The 18,766-nt window shown below is 39.7% G+C and overlaps 1 protein-coding gene across 21 annotated transcripts in view; it reads right to left on the bottom strand.

Annotated features, from left to right (window-relative positions):
• The window catches only part of CADPS2 (calcium dependent secretion activator 2), a 525,179-nt gene that overhangs the window by 393,091 nt on the left and 113,322 nt on the right, over positions 1-18,766 (bottom strand). For all 21 annotated transcript variants that reach the window (XM_013050847.2, XM_045062940.1, XM_045062933.1 and 18 more), the window contains exon 2: positions 6,543-6,656. In XM_013050847.2, coding sequence (XP_012906301.2) covers positions 6,543-6,656 — 114 coding nt within the window. The remainder of the gene's footprint in view (positions 1-6,542; positions 6,657-18,766) is intronic.

Consider the following 18,766-nt stretch of genomic DNA (forward strand, 5'->3'; position numbering starts at 1 on the left):
TCCACCAGAATAGGAAATGCTGCATTGTGGGTAAGGAAATGTGCAAAAGAAGTAACCACAGGGGCGCCTGGGTGGCTCAGTGGTTTAAGCCTCTGCCTTCAGCTCAGGTCATGATCTCAGGTTCCTGGGATCGAGCCCCACATCGGGCTCTCTGCTCAGCAGCGAGTCTGCTTCCCTCTCTCTCTCTGCCTGCCTCTCTGTCTACTTGTGATCTCTATCAAATAAATAAATAAATAAATAAAAATCTTTAAAAAAAAAAAAGAAGTAACCACAGCATAACAAAGTCTCTTGGTCTATAACAAACACTTATAAATTAGTGTATTTTTTTTTTAAGATATTTGAGAGAGACCAAGAGATTAAGCCAGTGTAGGGAGAGAATCCCAAGCAGACTCCCCACTGAGCAAAGAGCCTCATGCAAGGCTGGATATCATGACCCTGGGATCATGATCTGAGCTGAAACCAAGAGTCGGATGCTTAACCAACGGAGCCACCCAGGTGCCCCTATAAATCAATGTTTAAAAGAAGAATATTCAAATGGAAAAATGGACAGCTCATTCATAAAGAAACAAGAATGACCAATATATAGTGCTATAACTTCCCAAAAGCAGGAACAAGTGAACCAAATAGTTGGGATTTATTTTATGTTTTAATACTGTTTTTTAGCACCAGCTTTAGGATAGCAAGTTTTCCTCCTTATTAACTCCCTAACATAAGTATGTGTTAATTCTCTTTAAAACTGTTCTTTAATAAGGTAGAAACCTTCTGAATCCCAGAATTTAAAAATTTATTTTAAGTATGTAATAAAAGGGCCTAAATAAGAGTTCGAAATATTTTAGGATTCAATTTTTCATTTTTTTTTAAAGATTTTATTTATTTATTTGACAGAGAGGGAAATCACAAGTAGGCGGAGAGTCAGGCAGAGAGAGAGAGAGAGAGAGAGGGAGAAGCAGGCTCCCGCTGAGCAAAGAGCCTGATGCGGGGCTTGATCCCAGGACACTGAGATCATGACCTGAGCCGGGCAGCGGCCTAATCCACCGAGCCACCCAGGCGCCCCTCAATTTTTCATTTTATATGAAAATTTGAGAAACACTGAAAACATTTTTAATTTCAATTTAATTTAGTCTTAAGACTCATTCTGTCTTATTAGCACAAGAAAATCTGAATAGCAAATGGTGATGGTGGGGGTGTGACTAATGACAATATACTTTTGGCAGCTTTTAAAATGCTAAACACCCCTATAATCCTCATCTGTTCTTCAAAACCAGAAGAATATAAACCAGTGGAATAAGAAAATCACACCTTTTCTCAGAAATTGTGAACAAAGCCAACCCCACCACCACCACCAGCAGCGAAAAAACTTTTAACTTTGTTATGCTGAAAGCTACTATTAAGCAATTGTATATTCTTTTGGAAATCTCTGAGAAAGGCCATTTACTTTCCTACATGTCCGTTATAAATCACACTGTCATTGTTTATATTTGGATGAAGCCCACTTGATTTTTGTGGAATGAGCCGGTACCTGATGGCAAGAACAAGTTAGAGAGTATTAGGTTGCAGTAAGACCTACGTTTCCCCATTTCCAGAATCAGCTCAAGTTTCCTATATTGAAAACTTGTAAAATTAATGTCCACTTTATGCTTTCCTCCCAATAGCAAGTTATTTATAGGGGATAAAACACACATACACACACACACACACACACACACACAAACACTTGGAAGGAAAAATATTTCAATTAAAAAAGAAAGTGCAGCAGAATCTAACAACCAACCATTAGCAACCATAAAATAACCAAGATTATTACTGTTAACTTTTATTAAGTAGATATGTGTACTACCTGCCCTTTCTTCTTTTCCTGTTCTGGTCCCTCAGTACCACTGTGGTTGCCTTGTTAGGTGATTTACATGCTTGGGTCCATTTTTTTTTTCCTATTATTCTTAACTTTATGGGAACAAAGACTGGTGATATTTCACCAAAAACAGACTTATGTTTAGTACACCACAGGCTGATATTATAGCCAAACTTTATATATCTTACCAAAATGCATGTGATAAAAATTATGTTGTCAAAAAAAATCATTACCTTCACCACACATAGAGCATTCTGCATAGTATTCATGATAAATATTAAAACAAAGACACATGAATGCACCCCTAAGAGGGCACCACATAATCCCAAAATCTAATCCTCTCATGATCTACTTGAAAGATGATCTCTTAATGAATGCACCTTGAAGAAATGCTTTAGGTCAAATAACATGGAGGAAAACTGTATTTTAAGTGTTATAATTAAGATCCCAAGTGTAAAGGAACCAAGAGGTAATCCGAAGTTATAACCAATAAAATACACACCAGTAACTCTTTATTGTCTTTAGAAACTAGACATTCAACCAAGCTGGAAAAGACATCATAAAATCACTAAACGGCATTTATGAAACTAAAAAACAAACAAAAAATCAGTAGTCTACAGACTTTGGGAGAACTTGAGAATATGAATATGTATTGTTGTGTCAGTAATACACACTTACCAGGATTTTTCATGTCTACCATTACAGTTAGAAATGGCCATCACAGCTAAAGGCTACAAAACCTAATAAAAGAGAAAACTACTACTGATAAGATTAGTAGTAGTTGAAAACAGTTGTATAAAAGCAAACAAAATATCCCTGAAAAAAAATAGACCTCAAAGGATGTAAGAAGCCAAAAAAGATCACAGAACCATAGGCTACTAAGTTAGAGAGAACACAAAAGCTCAACCATGCTTCTGAAATGTTTCACTCTTTGAAGAAACAAACCATGAATGAGAACAGTTACGATCAAAACAAATACCATACATTTACAAACAATACCTTTAGAAAAAGAGTTGTGGGGGAAAATAAACAACCAAATAAACAATTTCCACATAGAGAAATAAGTGCAACAGGCCTCAATCACTTAGTCAACAAATATCTGCTGAATGCATTATTGTGCTACACACCAGGGATACAATAACCGCCAGGACAAAAACAGCTCCTTCGGAGAACACCTCTGCCAGCAGTTGTAAGATCTAGTTCAACGTGTTTCTCAAAATAGGGTGAGTCGAAGTCATCCAGATCCAACTTCAAAATTCAGATGCTCTATCCTCAGGAATTGTGACTCAGTAAGCCTTGGGTGGAACCCAAGAATCTACTTTTCAGAAGCTTTAGTGGAAAGAGAAATTTTAGCTCTATTAATTAACTGTACAGATTTTAGTACTCTTGTTTTAGAGATGAAATAGACAAATCTGTTTAAAGGGTTTATTCTAAAGAATGAAATCTTTTTCAGCATGCTTGGCACATACTACCTGACACAGGTGTATTCAAAAAGGCAACTGTGAAACAGCTCCATGAGAATGAGTCTGAAATGTACACTCATATTTAACTCAGATGCTTCCTCAATATATAGAAGCAGACAAGTCATTTAACATCTGTGAGCATTAGTTTCTGTCTCTATAATTTGCGAGTAATACTTGAACTCTTTACCCGGAGATGCTGGAGGAAAAAACTTGGGTATTTTTATTAGGCTGTTGAGAGAGACTACCAGCACTGTTAGTCATAGCGAAGTATACAAAACTGTAATCCTAATATAAAGGGAAAAGTCTTATAAGGAAGAAAATTGAGATGCAAAAAAATAAATAAATAAATACCATATTTATCAAAAAAAAAATGTCCTTATTCAAGAGTTTAAGTACCAACTGTGTACCACCTAGAAAGTAACTTCCAAATTCAACTAGAAGTATAACCCCATAAACACATTATTGATATTACTAATCTTAATACTGCTTTGAGGGTACCACAAAGACAAGGTAGACATAGTCTCAGAAATAAACACTGGCCAGAAAGACTAGATCACCCAGTCCAACCACCTCTTTAGTTCTTACAACTCTTTCTGTAACAATCCCAACCCATAATCCTCTAATTCCACTGGTGAGAAACCTACCAATTGTACAACAATCTGAGGAGCTTTGATAAGTACAGATTCTGAATTTCTGATTCACTAAGTCCAGGAGAGAGTTTCAGGACCTGTTGGGGCAATAGGCTTTCCAACTGATCGTGGAGTGAAGCCAGAATCTGGCCTCCAGGGACGCTGCCCTCACCAACCAATTCTGCATTTGGACAGTGCAACAAAACTCTGATGGTGGATTGCAAACATCCCACTTTAGTGGCCATCTTAGTCCTAGTTTTTATTGTAGTTTCCAAAAACACAACTTAATCCATCTCCAGATTAAACATCTATTCCTTCAAATAACCTATATATGATATGTTCCAAACCAGATTAACCCTGAGTTTGTCTTTTTTTTTAAGATTTTTATTTATTTATTTGACAGAGATCACAAGCAGGCAGAGAGAGAAGGAGGGGAAACAGGCTCTCTTCCGAGCAGAAAGCCCGATGTGGGGCTCGATCCCAGGACCCTGGGATTATGACCTGAGCTAAAGGCAGAGGTTTTAACCCACTGAACCACCCAGGTGCCCCTGTCCACATTTTTATATATGGCCCCCAGAAGAGAACACAATCCTCATGTAGAATACAGTGGAGATGCTCTTTCTTCTAATTAAAGTTAGAATCTTTTCATCCACATGGATTAAGTGTGCCTTTTGCGAACATATGGCCATGTCACATTATGCGTTTAATGATTTTGTTTTGTTTGTTTTGTTCTTTTAAGAGAGGAGTGAGCAAGCCAGAGCAGGGGTTAGAGGGTGAAGAGAGGGAGAGAATCTTCCATCCAAGTACTAACCAGGCCCGATCCTGCTTAGCTTTAGAGATCAGACGAGATCGGGCGCATTCAGGGCGGTATGCCCGTAGACGAGAGGGAGAGAATCTTAAGTAGGCTCCAGTGCCCAGTGTGGAGCCTGATGCAGGGCTTGATCTTGTGACCGTGAGATCATGACCTGAGCCAAAAATCCAGAGTTGGAAACTTAACCAACTGAACCACCCAAGTGCCCTACATTAAGTCATTTAATAAGCATATTAAAAAATAGTTTGGAATATATTTTGAAATAATTTTATATTTAGACAGATATATTACTGGCAGATATATTACTGCAAACTCCCACACGTTCCCCTCACCCAGTTTCAGTTTTCCTAACTGAAACATGCCCAGGGTCCCTAATACATTTACCCGAGCCAAAAATGAGCTTTTTAATTTTTTAAATTACATCTTTTTTTTTTTTTTTACACAAATTACTTTCCTCAACCCCATTTCCTTCTTCCTGAACACAGACATTGAGCTTTTCTTTCATTACATGACACTAGGATAGGCCCTCATATTTCATCTTGTAAGATTCAAGGCAAGATTTCACCTTGGAAGACTGACTAAAGATGAAATGAAATGTCCTATACTTAAGAATCTTTAAGGGGTGCCTGTGGCTCAGTGGGTTAAAGCCTCTGCCTACGGCTCAGGTCCTGATACCAGGGTCCTGCAATTGGGCCCTGCATGGGGCTCTCTGCTCAGCAGGGAGCCTGCTTCCTCCTCTCTCTCTGCCTGCTTCTCCGCCTACTTGTGATCTCAGTCTCTCAAATAAATAAATAAAATGTTTAAGGTCCTATACTTCAGGGATTTCGAGTCAGGATCCGGTTAGACAGCATCACTTCTGTCGTGAGACTCATGCCATTCACATAACTGGTAAGCAAGACTTCTCTGCTTTCATACAATTCAACGGGCCAACTCTTGGCGTAATGTAAAGCCCTCTTGGGTTGCACGAAGTAACTTCTAAGGCATATCATCAATCAGTTACAAATCCAACCAATTATCTGTATATACAGTTATTCTCCATGCAAAGATATTCCCTGTGTCAGGGAATATCTGACCTACAGCATTCTCCACATTTTCTTTTTATGAGTCGAATAGGTTTGCCTGTTCTGGTTCTACAGGTAAAGATTTAGACTGTCCACCCTATACAAAGGAATGCATTCCCCCCATGGCTCTGAGACACTTAGGATAAAAAGGTAATTTTCTACATTTAACACCCACTGGCAACTCACTGAAGCAGTGAATGACCACGTGTGGACACTGGTGCTCATAGAGAATCTATGGGGAATTCCTGACGAATCACAAACTAAAACCACAGCAAACAGCAAGGTGGTATTGATAGTATTCCTCCAGGAAGAAAAGAGAATTCAGTTTATCCTACTGAAATTAGCACTCGTCTTAATTACAAGCCTTGCAGAACAAAATGGCACAAGATAGCAATTTACTATTGAAATCCTGATTAAGAAGGATAATTCAGACACGTTGACCCAATGACAGCTATACTCAGCTGTATCCATCACTGCCAGAAGATTTTTTTCTGAACACTTTACTTCTCCTCAAAAAATGTCAATAACTTCCCATTCTGTTTATCTCTGGAAACCAGGTTGTGGAATTAGAGTTTGTAAATTGCAAAATAAAACTGACAATGCTTTCAGGAAGGCTGCAAACTCATTGCCTTCCTATCATACTAGTGAGTTCCTTAAAATGGGAAAGACACTTTTAAAAAAACGTTTAAAAAGCATCATAATGTCAAAAACAAAACTCTTTAAACTTACCTCATAGTAACTCCGAACTGCATTGCAAAATGCTTCATCGGCCACGATTTGGGTCTCTCCGTTGAGGAAGGCCTGGAACCTTTCTTTCAGTAACTGCAATTGTTGCTTGTTAAGCTGTAAGAAAAAAAAGGGAATTAGCCAAAACATTAACAAATCAGAGAAATGCCATGATTCTTAAAGATTATGATTGCTTAAAGCTCACTTAACACCTAGAACCAGATTTATGGTAAAGAAAAAAAAAAAGCTAAAAAGCTACTTGTACTATGGCTCAATTTTAAAAGGTTTCCAATTCACTTCTTATACTCTGGAATCCTAATATTGCAAGGCAATATAAATTTCTACAGATGGGAGTTCCTGTGTTTACTGCCCCAGTCTCTTTATAGAAGCAGGTACACATCTAAAATTCGGAAGAGGAATGAACTGTTGTTCAAAGTCGCCAACTGTCCTGAACAGAAGAGCCAAAAGGACAAATATCCTGGGAGATGAGTGAACAACAGCTGCCTTAGATGAAGGAAAATAGGAAGAAAGAGCACAGAGGGCCCTGAGAAAGAATCCTCTGGAAAGAACACCTTTTGAACCCAAAGTCTGGGTTCCATGCGCATTCCTCAATGCTCGAGGTGAGGCAGAGAACTGATGAGACAAATCCTGAGAACAGAGAGGCCACAGGCAGACAGGGAAGGAATATTTAAGCACACCAAAGGAAGAGCTGTACAAGAGGGGAGGGGAGTTCGAGTGCACAACCAGATTTCCTCACCCTAGATCTGAGAGCCATCACTATTACTGAAGGTGGGTGGGACATGAATCGTGAGTTACCAACCATGTCCTCTGGTCACCAGCAACAAGCAGTGTCGGCTACTTAATCTGTAGGGCTTGGTGCAATGTGAGAATGAGGAGCCCCATGTTAAAAAAATTAAGAATTTGAGATGGTAGGAACAGAGCCTTACACCAAGCATAGGTCCTTCTAAGCATGGAGCCCTTGCAACTGTCCCTGAAGTCAGCCCTGACCATGGGCGCAGACTTCAGCAGAGGTGGGCCACAGGAGGTCGGGCACCAGTTTAAAATGCTCAACTGTGAGAGCACAGTGTTGCTGATAAAACAACACAATCCCAAGATACCATAAGGAACAGGGAAGGAGTGATCTTTCCATTTAATTTGATTGTCCTCCCACTACTGAAGAACTCAGTCCAGTTCTGGATTCTACAGAGAGAAACGTGAAGCATTTGGAAATATGCTGGGGAGAAAATGGTGAAAAGATCCAGAAGGAAGATGAACTGGTAGGATTTGGCTTCAAAATGAAGGCTGATGTGACCTCCGTTTAAATCTGTTCAGAAGACTTATTAAAATGCCATTCAAATAGGAGAGACAAGAGCTTTCAAAAAAAAAAAAAAAAAGAGCCCCCCCTTTTTTTTGTTTGTAGAGAAACTGTTGCTGGTAGTAACAGACCAGTAGAGAACTGCCCTACTGTACCCCAGAGTAAGAAACCTCTTCCCCTGCACAGTGAAGGGAAAAGACCACTCTGTGTAAGGTCATTGCCTTCATTTTTGGGAAGCTAAACCAAGCTCAAGAGCAGAGCCATCACCGTTATATTACACTTTCTGCTTCTGTGGAAACGGAGAGCATCGAAGCAGGAACCTCGTGTGTGTGTGTACTGGCAAGGTCAATTAAGTCCCCAACTTCAGCTAAGCATGCTCAGGAAAGGACCAGATGGAAACAGGACAGCAGTGGCTGAGAGCAAGACAGCTGAGAACGGTTTAGCTGCCAAGCCCAGGAGCTGCTAGGAAGGGCTTCAATTTGCAAACCACGTGTCCAGGTAACATAATGGACATGGAAAAATGTAGAAATAATGGATTGGAGGGGATCTTACTAAGCCTTTGCCCCATCTCTGTCATTTGATTAAAACAAAAAATATAAATAGCTTTCAAAACCTGAAAACTTCCATTTTCTTTCATCAGATGCATTCTGTTCTTTACAGTGTTTGTTTCACCAATGAGTTACTTTTTGAGGATTATGGCACGGGAAATTCATGAATGCCAATCAAGGAAAGAAGATCTGCGCAAACCATTTTCTTGGAAACGCCAACAATGTTAGTATAGTTCAAAAATGTGCCAGACTTCAATACTTTTATGAACAATTACTGCAGTTACATTTAAGACCTAAAATGTCAGCCAATATTATAGTGATAGAAGTCAATCAGTAAGTACTTTTAAAGGAGAGACATCTGTATTTCCACAGAAGATTGGGAGGGAAAACATTAAATTTTAAATCTAGCTACAGGGATAGCCATTTAGAATGCAGAGTTCCCTGAATTCTATTTGCATTATGAAAATAAACCATATTATACATCAACAGAGAGACTAATGGAATAGATCCAAGAATTAGATCCAAATGCACTCAGAAACGTACTAGTAAATATCTTTATAGCACCTCAAGTCAGTAGTAAAAGATGGCCTATTTAATCAATGGTGTTAAAGTAACTGGGTAACCAAGCAGAAAAAAATTAAATTGTATGACACATGACAACATGTGTTACATTAAACAGTATGACATTAACAGTATGACACATACTGTTACATTCACTGGAACGATAAAGATGAAACCATAAAGGTACATGATAAACATAAAAGTTCTCCTTTTAACGCTAGTATGTGAAACACCTTTCTAACTGAACCCAAATCTCCAAGTCATAAATTTAAACATTAAAAAAAAAAAATCGTTCATGGAAGAAATATCATAGGCAAAATCATTAGAAAAAGACCAATGAGGAAAAAACATAGGTGTCTAACTTCCATCTTTAAGAGCTAATTTCCAAACATAGATCCCAGAAACTATTAGGTATCTGACCAATAAGTCAATAGAAAAACGGACAAAGTGGATATATTTAAGCTAGGATAGCATGCCTAACTTCATTCATAGTAAGTAAAATGCAAATTAAATCTGCATAACAGAGGAAGGATTCTGGGAAGATGATGGAGTAGAGAGCACCAGAAATCTCTCTCGTACCTAGACTACAACTGCATTGGCAGTTTCTGCCTAATGTAAATATTTTGGAATTCTGGAGTGTACTGAAGGCTTGCAACTTACAAGTAAAGGTTTAAATGTAAACTGCAGGAAATTTTGGCCAATTTTAGCTCCTAGCACAGTAGCAGCTAGTCATCTCCCAGTCCTAAGCTCAGTGGCAGAAAAAAAGGAAAAAAAAAAAAAAAAGCTAACAGCCCAAATTTTCATAGATAGAGGGCTAATAAATGCTACATTCAAATACTGGCAATACTATTAGCTCCATAAAAAGAACAAACAGGTTCCCTTATGTATGGATATGAAAGCATCTTCAAAATACCTATGGGGAGGGAAGTTAGTTATAGAACACTGGGTAAAAATAAGCCACCACTCCCATAGAAAGGGGGCAAAACAGAACACGTATGTGAATTTGTTTCCATGTGCAGAGGCAAGCTATGGAAGAAGGATGGCTGTGCGCACTGGACAGATGGAAAATAAGTGAAAGATTTTCCAACCTATTCTGCTATATTCATTTTAGAATTTTAAATCACAGGCTTCACGAAAATTTTCACTTCAATTTAAAATAAGCTATGATAGTCACTTTGCAAATCTTTTAACTCAGAAAAATTATGATCCATTGCATGAAGGTTAGATCTGATCATCCTGCAGGGAGACTGGACAACAGATGAACTGACTTTTCAAGTCTCCTTTCAAGTAGAAGATGTGAACTTGACAGTGCCCCACTTTTTTTTTTTTTAAACATTTCAAGGTTGATAAGATCTTTGATATTCAGACTGATTTTAGTATATGACTAATCCTGTTTAATATCCTAATCAACGCAGTAATCTTTACAAAATCCCTATGAAGTCCTCTCTCAGCCTTTCTTTGAGCCTATTAAAACCGACACACTTTCATTACCTCACAATAAAGCCTGTACTCATTTTCAAGAATTGAAACCTGTTGCCCCTATGACTTGCCCACAATCTGAGTTCTAACACCAAGACAAAACATTTTTTTCCTTCTTGCACAAAGCAGTTCAGAACCTGGAAGACAGGGGGTGGCTTGTTGGTGAGTCTTCTCCTTCCCAGGATGAACTCTGCCAGTTCCCCAACATACCAATGGTACTCTCTAATTTGTTCATAAATTAGGCATTCAACTGTTAAGTAAAACTTAGTTATATCTAAGTACAAAAAAGCACACTGAAAGCTGTAACATACAAATGAAACCCATTACAATAGGGATATCCCTCGTCAAATGTGCTGGGTAGACCCGTCCTGAGTCTCTGAAGATAGGGTGGCCAACACAGACAAGTGGGAGGGCCACTTCCCACATTCCAAGAACTATTAATTCACACCAAAAACAAATGAACTCTTCTTGGCAGTCACATCAACTGACTCCCATCGTCCTTATCAACAAAAATTTCTAAAACATTCTTATATGTTTCATTAAGCCACATTTCATCTTGCTGGAGTTGGTCTATTGTTCCAGTTGATTAATATTTTGGTAGAATTCGAGTTCCTTCACCTAATGACCCAGAACTCTCCTAGCTTTATGTCCACTGACTTAACATATTATCCACAGGTCTTTGTCCAGGTCATTGGAAGAAACTTTCAGTTCAGATTAAGAAACAGGAAACCTCTAATTGCATGGATTCATCCAGTTGGACGCAATTAACATTCTTTGGGGCAGTTAACTTGATCATGATTTATCCTGTATTTTTGTTTTCCCCATATACTGTCTCTACCCTAGTATGTTTACCGATGAATGCATAACATTTTTCAAATACAGAGAAAATTTTAGACTGATTTTTTTTTAAGATTTTATTTATTTATTTGAGAGACAGAGATTACAAGTAGGCAGAGAGAGAGGAAGGGAAGCAGGCTCCCCACTGAGCAGAGAGTCCAACGCAGGGCTCTCTCTCCCAGAACCCCGAGATCATGACCTGGGCGGAAGGCGAGGCTTAACCCACTGAGCCACCCAGGTGCCCCAAATACAGAGAAAATTTTAGTGTGGAAATTATCCAATGGGAATTTTTAGAGAGCTTTTTATATGCAACTAAAATGCAGAAACTTGAACATAAATATCCTTGCAAATATCTAAATACAGCCAAGAGATTAGCCTTATAAACAAACACTTTGAATACTGACAGTGAAAGCTAAAATTTGGTGAATCTTGGCTGGCAGGGATCAGTTATGAATAATAACTGCCACAGGAAAAACACTTAATTTTCAAAGTTCAGAGATGTTTTAGGTTTCTTAGGTGTTTGTGTGTTCAAGTTAGATTCTAGCCTTTTCATTCTAAGTCACAATCAACTAAAGACTTATGTCAGTATCGTGACTAGCAGGACACCAGCCACTTAGGATAGTCGGGAACTCAGGAACCCAGCAAGCACTGCTGTGCGAAGCCTGCCCTGACCCATGCTCCCTCATCCCAAGTCTTCACACTTGTGGTGGGGGCTGTGTGACACCCCAGGAAGTAAAGCTGATCACAGCAGCCCCAGCAGAGTGTCAGGGGACTAGAAGGTATGGGACCTTCAGGGTTGGAGGGTGGGTGATGGTGTGTGCGTATACCTCAAAGATACTGACAAATGGTTTTCAAGGAATTAAAAGGCCTTACTCTAGGGCACGGATGGTCTCTGAAATCTACAAGCATAGCTTTGATGCCTGCTCATGAGATAGAGTAAAAGATATTAATAGGGAAAGATTCAAGTACAGGTGTTATTTTCATCTTCCCTCCTTAACACTCCATCAAAAAGATCTATACAAAACCATCGGGGCAAAATAATCAGTACCTTCCATGTTTCCAAACCAACAAACTTCTCCAACTGCCCTTCAGAACAGAACAACAAAGGAGTTGTGACCATGTCTCCTACATTATAAATCCTGTGGGAGGTGTTGCTCTTAGTAGTTACCTACCCAGGTAACTTTTCTTGCACTTTTCTGTAACCAGGTAACTGGGATACACTTATCTAAGACTACAAGTAATAGTCTTACTTGGTATTTCCAAGTTAGGGCCTAGGAGACAAAAGCAGTGTGACTTGCAGGAAACCCTAAAAGGTAGCTGAAATCCAACACTTTTAACTCTCTCCTCTTCTACTAGCTGGAATTTGAGGAGTTTGGTGGACCACTCAGGTTGCCCCATAAAGATGGGGTAAGATAGAGCCTGATGTCCTTTCCAATGCGGAGCAGCCATTGTAACCCTAGACCACTACACCCCCCACCATTTCCTTTAATAAAAGAAGAAATAAACTTATGCAAACATCACTCTTAATTGGAGCCTATTACTGACCGAACCAAATCCTAATGCATACAAATCCCAATGAGGTACCCAACCAAGATAAAAATGCCATTGGTTACTACCATCCCTTGCTGGTAAGGCTACCTTAATTCTGAGATAAGGCATTCATTCCATAAGTTACTTTATATGAAAAACTCCTGATCCAGTAAACTTGCCCCAATGAACAGTGAACACCACGGTTTAAGTGCCTGAGGCAGAGTAAAAATTATTCTGGCAGACAGAATTCTATTGTCCTACAGTACTGAAAGTGGGGATGAAAAAGTCCCAAATTTCCAAGTACTCCTTAAACATTTTATAATGAAAATATATACTGTGATGAGTACAGAACAAAATGCCAACATCATGAACAATTGGGCTCCAGGCTAGGCTTACTCAGCCACTAAGTGAGCTACTTCTATCCATCTTTTCAATGGCCTCCTAGTCCAATTCAAGCCTCAGCAAGATTACATGCCATTATGTGATTGGTGGGTGGGAGAGGAAACCTGCTGGTGAATACTGCAACTAGGAATGTTCAATCCATTAATTCTATCAATTTCCTTGCTACATTGTACTAAACACATTCCACCCACGTCCATTAAATCTTCCTTGGTCTGCTACAGATTGTTGATCCTCATTTTATAAATGAAGGAATTAAGCTCCAAGAAGTTAGGCACCTTACTTCACTTCACATCTGGTAAGAGCCAGGGAAAGATTCTAAACCAGAATCCTGATCCAAAGCCTATATTCTTTCTACTCACCATACTATGCTGGTTCCCTCATGGTCACTGCCCCAGCCACACCCCAGTAAGAGGGGTTTTGCCACCATCTGATGTGTCATAGATGGCTTGTATATTTTGCTTTTTACATATCCCCCCTAGAATAAAATCTGCATCAGGGTAAGAACACGATTTCTAGCTCATAAAATATGCTCAGTTTTTTAAAGGATGAAAAAGTGAACAAAGGACAAAGGCCAGTTGCTATGAAACTATTCCTCAGTAGTACAGCCACGACTTCCGCTCATACTCACCGACCCCCACGAAAAAGTTGGTCTAGCATGCAATTATAAAACCTCAAGACTACCTCAGTCCACCACAATGTATCAGCAAACAGCTATCAGAGGTGTTCACCGGTTCATTAACAAGATTAGAAGTGACAAATGGGGCAGTAATGAAGAATACTGCCTCTGGTGTCAGACCACCTTTGTCAGTTTCCAGGATCCCCCCAACAATTTGTAGGGTCTTCGGGTCACTTAACATCCATGTCTCCATTTCTTATCTAAACAGTGATGATAGTAATAACATACAATTTAATAAGGCTGTTGTCAGTAAGATAATGGGGGGAAAGTGCTTAACGCATTAAATGCTTTAACTGCTATTTTAGTAATACACTGTGAAACAAAAAAAATGATTTCCAAAATTGCAGAAGTCAAAGACAAAAACCAATCTTAAGATGGATGCAGATGGACAATTAATGAGAGACTGCCCAGAGCTATTCTGTCCAGTGCACAACCATGCCTGATCACCAAGCCCTTGAAACGTGGCTAGTCCAAGGTGACATGTGCTCAAAGTCTAACATACCAAATTTCAAATACTCAGTACAGTAATATGCAGCATCTCACTAATACTTATGTATTGGCTATATATTGAAAAACATTTTGTATATATAGGGTAAGTTATTAAAATGACTTTCTTCAGTTTTATAAAGGGCCCCTAGAAAATGTCATATTACTTACATGGCTCACATTTTATTTCAATTGGCTGGCAGTGGCATCGAGCAATGCGTGTGGTGATCAAACAGCCACTGAAGGCAGATGAACAGAGCCACGCTACATCCCACCCAACAGGTGTGGCCTCACTCACAGCAGTAAGACCCACAGTCTACAGCTTGTAGCCAAGTCCTGTGGTAGGGATGACTGAGGAGAAACTGAGCAAGAACTGAAAGGCAATACCTAAGTATTTATCAAATGTTTTCCATTGCCAGAGAGTGAAGTGGGTATTCTTAGTCTCACGTTATGGAGGAGAAAACAGGCTTAGAGGTTAAGGTACAAAACCAGTTAGGTCATAGGACCCAGATCCTACCCTAGCCATCTTCAACCCAAGGTCATGATTTTTACCCTATCACTACCTGCTGTCTATGCCACTGGCATGATCTTATTTGACAGTCTTCATTCGGTTTCATCTTACAAAAGACAATCTGGTCTAGTGCGGAGCCATTATCCAGTAAGACTGTTTCATGTTCTGAAAGCGAAGACAAGTTGAGAGCAAACTGGCAAATCTTGCCATTATCCTCCAACAACCTGCATTAAACCCACCTTATTCATTCCAGCATCCACCTCACCCACTACTCGGATGGAGATGGACCTGTGAATGCTTTTAATGGTCCCAATTAATAAGCTCATCAAAAGCAAATAAAAATTATCACCCTTGATTTGCATCTGTCCACTTACTAGAGCTGGTAAAAGACCGTTTCTCAGTACGTCTGTGGAGGCATTCCTAGAAGCGATTAGCACTTTGTTCAGTAGACTGAAAAAAGAGATCCACTGTCCCAATATGGGCAGGAATCATCTAATTCATTGAGGGCCCCAACAGAAAAAAGCTGTTAAAAGGTGAATTCTCACTCTCCTTGAGCTGTGACATTCATCTTTTCCTGCCCTTGGATATCAGAGCTCCTGGTTCTTGGGCCTTTGGACTGAATTATACCAGCTTTCCAGGTTCTCCAGCTTGCAGGAGGACCGTGGGACTTCTCAGCCTCCCTAACCATGTGAATCAACTCCTATAATCAATCTCATAGGTCTGTGTCTGTATCCTATTGGTTCTTCTTCCTCTAGGGAACCCCAACGAATACTCCGATGGTCATATGTGACAGTCTTAGCAATATGCTGCCGTCAAGCATGTCACAGAGGACTATGGGTGTACAAACCTTATGAGGCATTCTGAGATGTTCTCACTGCCATCAAGATTCACCCTCTCCTCCATTAAGATCTGACAAAAATCATTAAGGTTTCCCAAAAAAGTCATCTTGGAGATGAATGATGTAAAAAAAAAAAAAGGACAGAAATAGGAAGCAGTCAGCACACATTCTGCTACCTCACCACTTGCAAAGTCAGAAGCAGTCAGTCAGAAGCCAAAGGTTCTAGTCCCAGCTTCCTACAAACCTGGTAGACCATGTCAAAGTAGCTAACAGGATTGCCCTTCTGAAACAATAGGACTTTCCCCTGACCACCCTTAATAAATGTGTAATTCAATACTTAGTAACAGGTAATACTAATTGACCACTGACCAAATGGAGATCCTCTTTTCTTGCAAAAGCAATCCCAGAGCCCTTACCAGCTACTGGAAAAGGCCATTGTGTGGCTTGGAGCTGGTCAGCGTGTTTAAGCTTTTAGACAAGTACACAGTTGTCTGTTGCCGAGTCTGTCCAAATTCTTTGTGACGAATATAAAATCACTGTTTCTTCAGCATACGGAAGTGTGCTACCTCTGACCACCGTTTTGTTACTACTAGTGGTGGTAACCTCTGACCTCTTTACAAGGATTATTCTAAGCCCCCACAAGGTAGGTTCCTTATGTCAAATATGAAGCTAAGACCCAGGTACCTCGTCTAGCACACTTAGCCACTGGCTACCTTTGGGGTTTCTTCTTGAGCAAATCATTCTCCACACCCAGCTCAAGATGCCAGACCATTAGAGCCTTATAAAGCTTTCACATGATTTGATCAGCCTGACTAGGTAAGTAAAAGCTCTTCTCCTTCACTCCAAATCCTTACCCCATCGTGCTTGTTCAATGTGTGTTAGTAACCTTTCTCTAGATTTCCTTCCTTCCTTTAGAAAGTAACCCAAATAAAACCTCCAGGAAAGCTCCTTCCTCCTGCCCCCTCAAATGAAGTCATCCCATCCCGTGTGTCACTCGTACATCCCAGATGTACCCTATCATTTGCGTAACAGGACTTTCTCCTTACTAATGTACGTGTTCCTTACACAGGGATGCCAGTCATTTATAACCTCACCCACACTTAGTATTTGCTGATACGAATTCATCTACAGTGGAAGAAAATCCAGAGTGGAAGAGGACATCACCATGCACTACTGCTTTTCTGGGCACGCATCCTGTCCTAACCACCACTAGTAGTAACAAAACGGAGTGAGGAGTTGGGAAGGAACAGTCTTAAAATTCCAAGATAGACTGTGCGTTGTCTAGGGAAATTCATGACCAGACTCAGGGGGGCCTAAGAAACAGCAAAGGATTTCTTTGCTGAACCGCAGTGTAAGTAGTTCTGTTTTGCAGACGATATTGTTCTCCAGCAGGAAGAACTCTGTGCCTCGGCACCATCTGGTATTTCATGGCAAAGTTCCGTATGCTGAAGAAACAGTGATTTTATATTCGTCACAAAGAATTTGGACAGACTCGGCAACAGACAACTGTGTACTTGTCTAAAAGCTTAAACACGCTGACCAGCTCCAAGCCACACAATGGCCTTTTCCAGTAGCTGGTAAGGGCTCTGGGATTGCTTTTGCAAGAAAAGAGGATCTCCATTTGCTTTCTTCAGAAATGTTTTCAGTTTTTGGTTTCCTTCCAATGCAGATACATCATGGATGAGAAACGGCTATCTGTGAAAAGTGGAAAGGACATTTCAGCTTGCCGTCTTTGTCACCCCATCTCTCTGACACACACAGTGGCAGATTCTAGGGAGACTGCATCTACCTTACTTCTTTAATTTGGTTCCAGTGCACTGGACTGAAAGTAACAGAAGGTCCAACTCAAAAGGGCCTAATAAACAATAAAGGGGTTGACTGGCATATCTCAAGAAAAGAATGTTCCAAATCAGTTAATTCAGTTACTCAGTGAAGTTATCAAGGAGTTATCCTTCTCATGCTGGTTTGTCCTCAGTTTCCCTGCCTCTGAAGAAACCCATATAAACTCTATCAAAACATCCTCCCATCACAAAAACCCAAGATTGAAGTATTTTTACTCAGGAAAGTGGGTAGAATGAGAAAACTTCCCCAGAATCAGCACACCCCTACATGTGGGATTTCTCCCTACGTGTAATTATCCAGAAAGGATTTGTGGGTCCATTCCTAAAGAAATCTAGAAGTCAAGATCAAGAAAATAGAGTGTGACGACTGACAAAACCAAGAGTCACTATCGGAATTCAAGAGAAATCCAGCTACTCCTGAGCAATGGTGGTCTGGTATCTGAATAAATACAAGGGTCTGGTTAAGGAGAAGGACAATTATGCGGGCAAACTAGCAGTGCTCTTCTGTCCTGACCTTTCCAATAAGGAGGCTTAGACTGGAAAATTGCATCAAAGAGATAAAGACTAATGTTTCCCAATGCCTAACAATATTTCCCTAACAAATTCAAGCCTGTACCTAAACAAATCTTAGCTGCAATTCTTAACTTTAAGAATTCAAATGAATTAACTCAGGTTTATTACTGCAAAGATCACATCATCCCTTTAAAGGGAAATATTTCCTTCTTTAACCTAACAAAATTTAATCCAGCAAAAAATGCTGATACTTCCACAATGTCATGGCATAACATCTGTATCAGCAAATTCAAGGATCTGTGAAGATTAAACAGATAAAAGCCCTTCAAGATTAACATTAAAAGAAGTGAATACCTACACTAGAATGACATAAATATTTTTAAAATTATTTGTATTGACATATAATGTATTATTTGCCCCCGGGGTATAGGTCTGTGAATCGTCAGGCTTACACATTTCACAGCATTCACCACAGCCCATACCCTCCCCCAATGTCCATAACCCAATGACATAAATATTTGCTTTAGTTTTTTAGATTCTAAAAGCAATGCTCAATTCCTATACAGAACACTGCTGGTAAGTAAAGGCAAATGTGTAGTACACTTGTACAGAAAGTGAGGTCAAACCAGACTATATAAACATTTCCTGACTAAGAAAAGCAAATAGTTTATTCTGTCAACTACAAAGCTA

Source organism: Mustela putorius, unplaced genomic scaffold (assembly GCF_011764305.1).
Source record: "Mustela putorius furo isolate JIRA1106 unplaced genomic scaffold, ASM1176430v1.1 tig00003845_pilon_pilon_pilon, whole genome shotgun sequence".
Classification (NCBI taxonomy): Eukaryota; Metazoa; Chordata; class Mammalia; order Carnivora; family Mustelidae; genus Mustela; species Mustela putorius.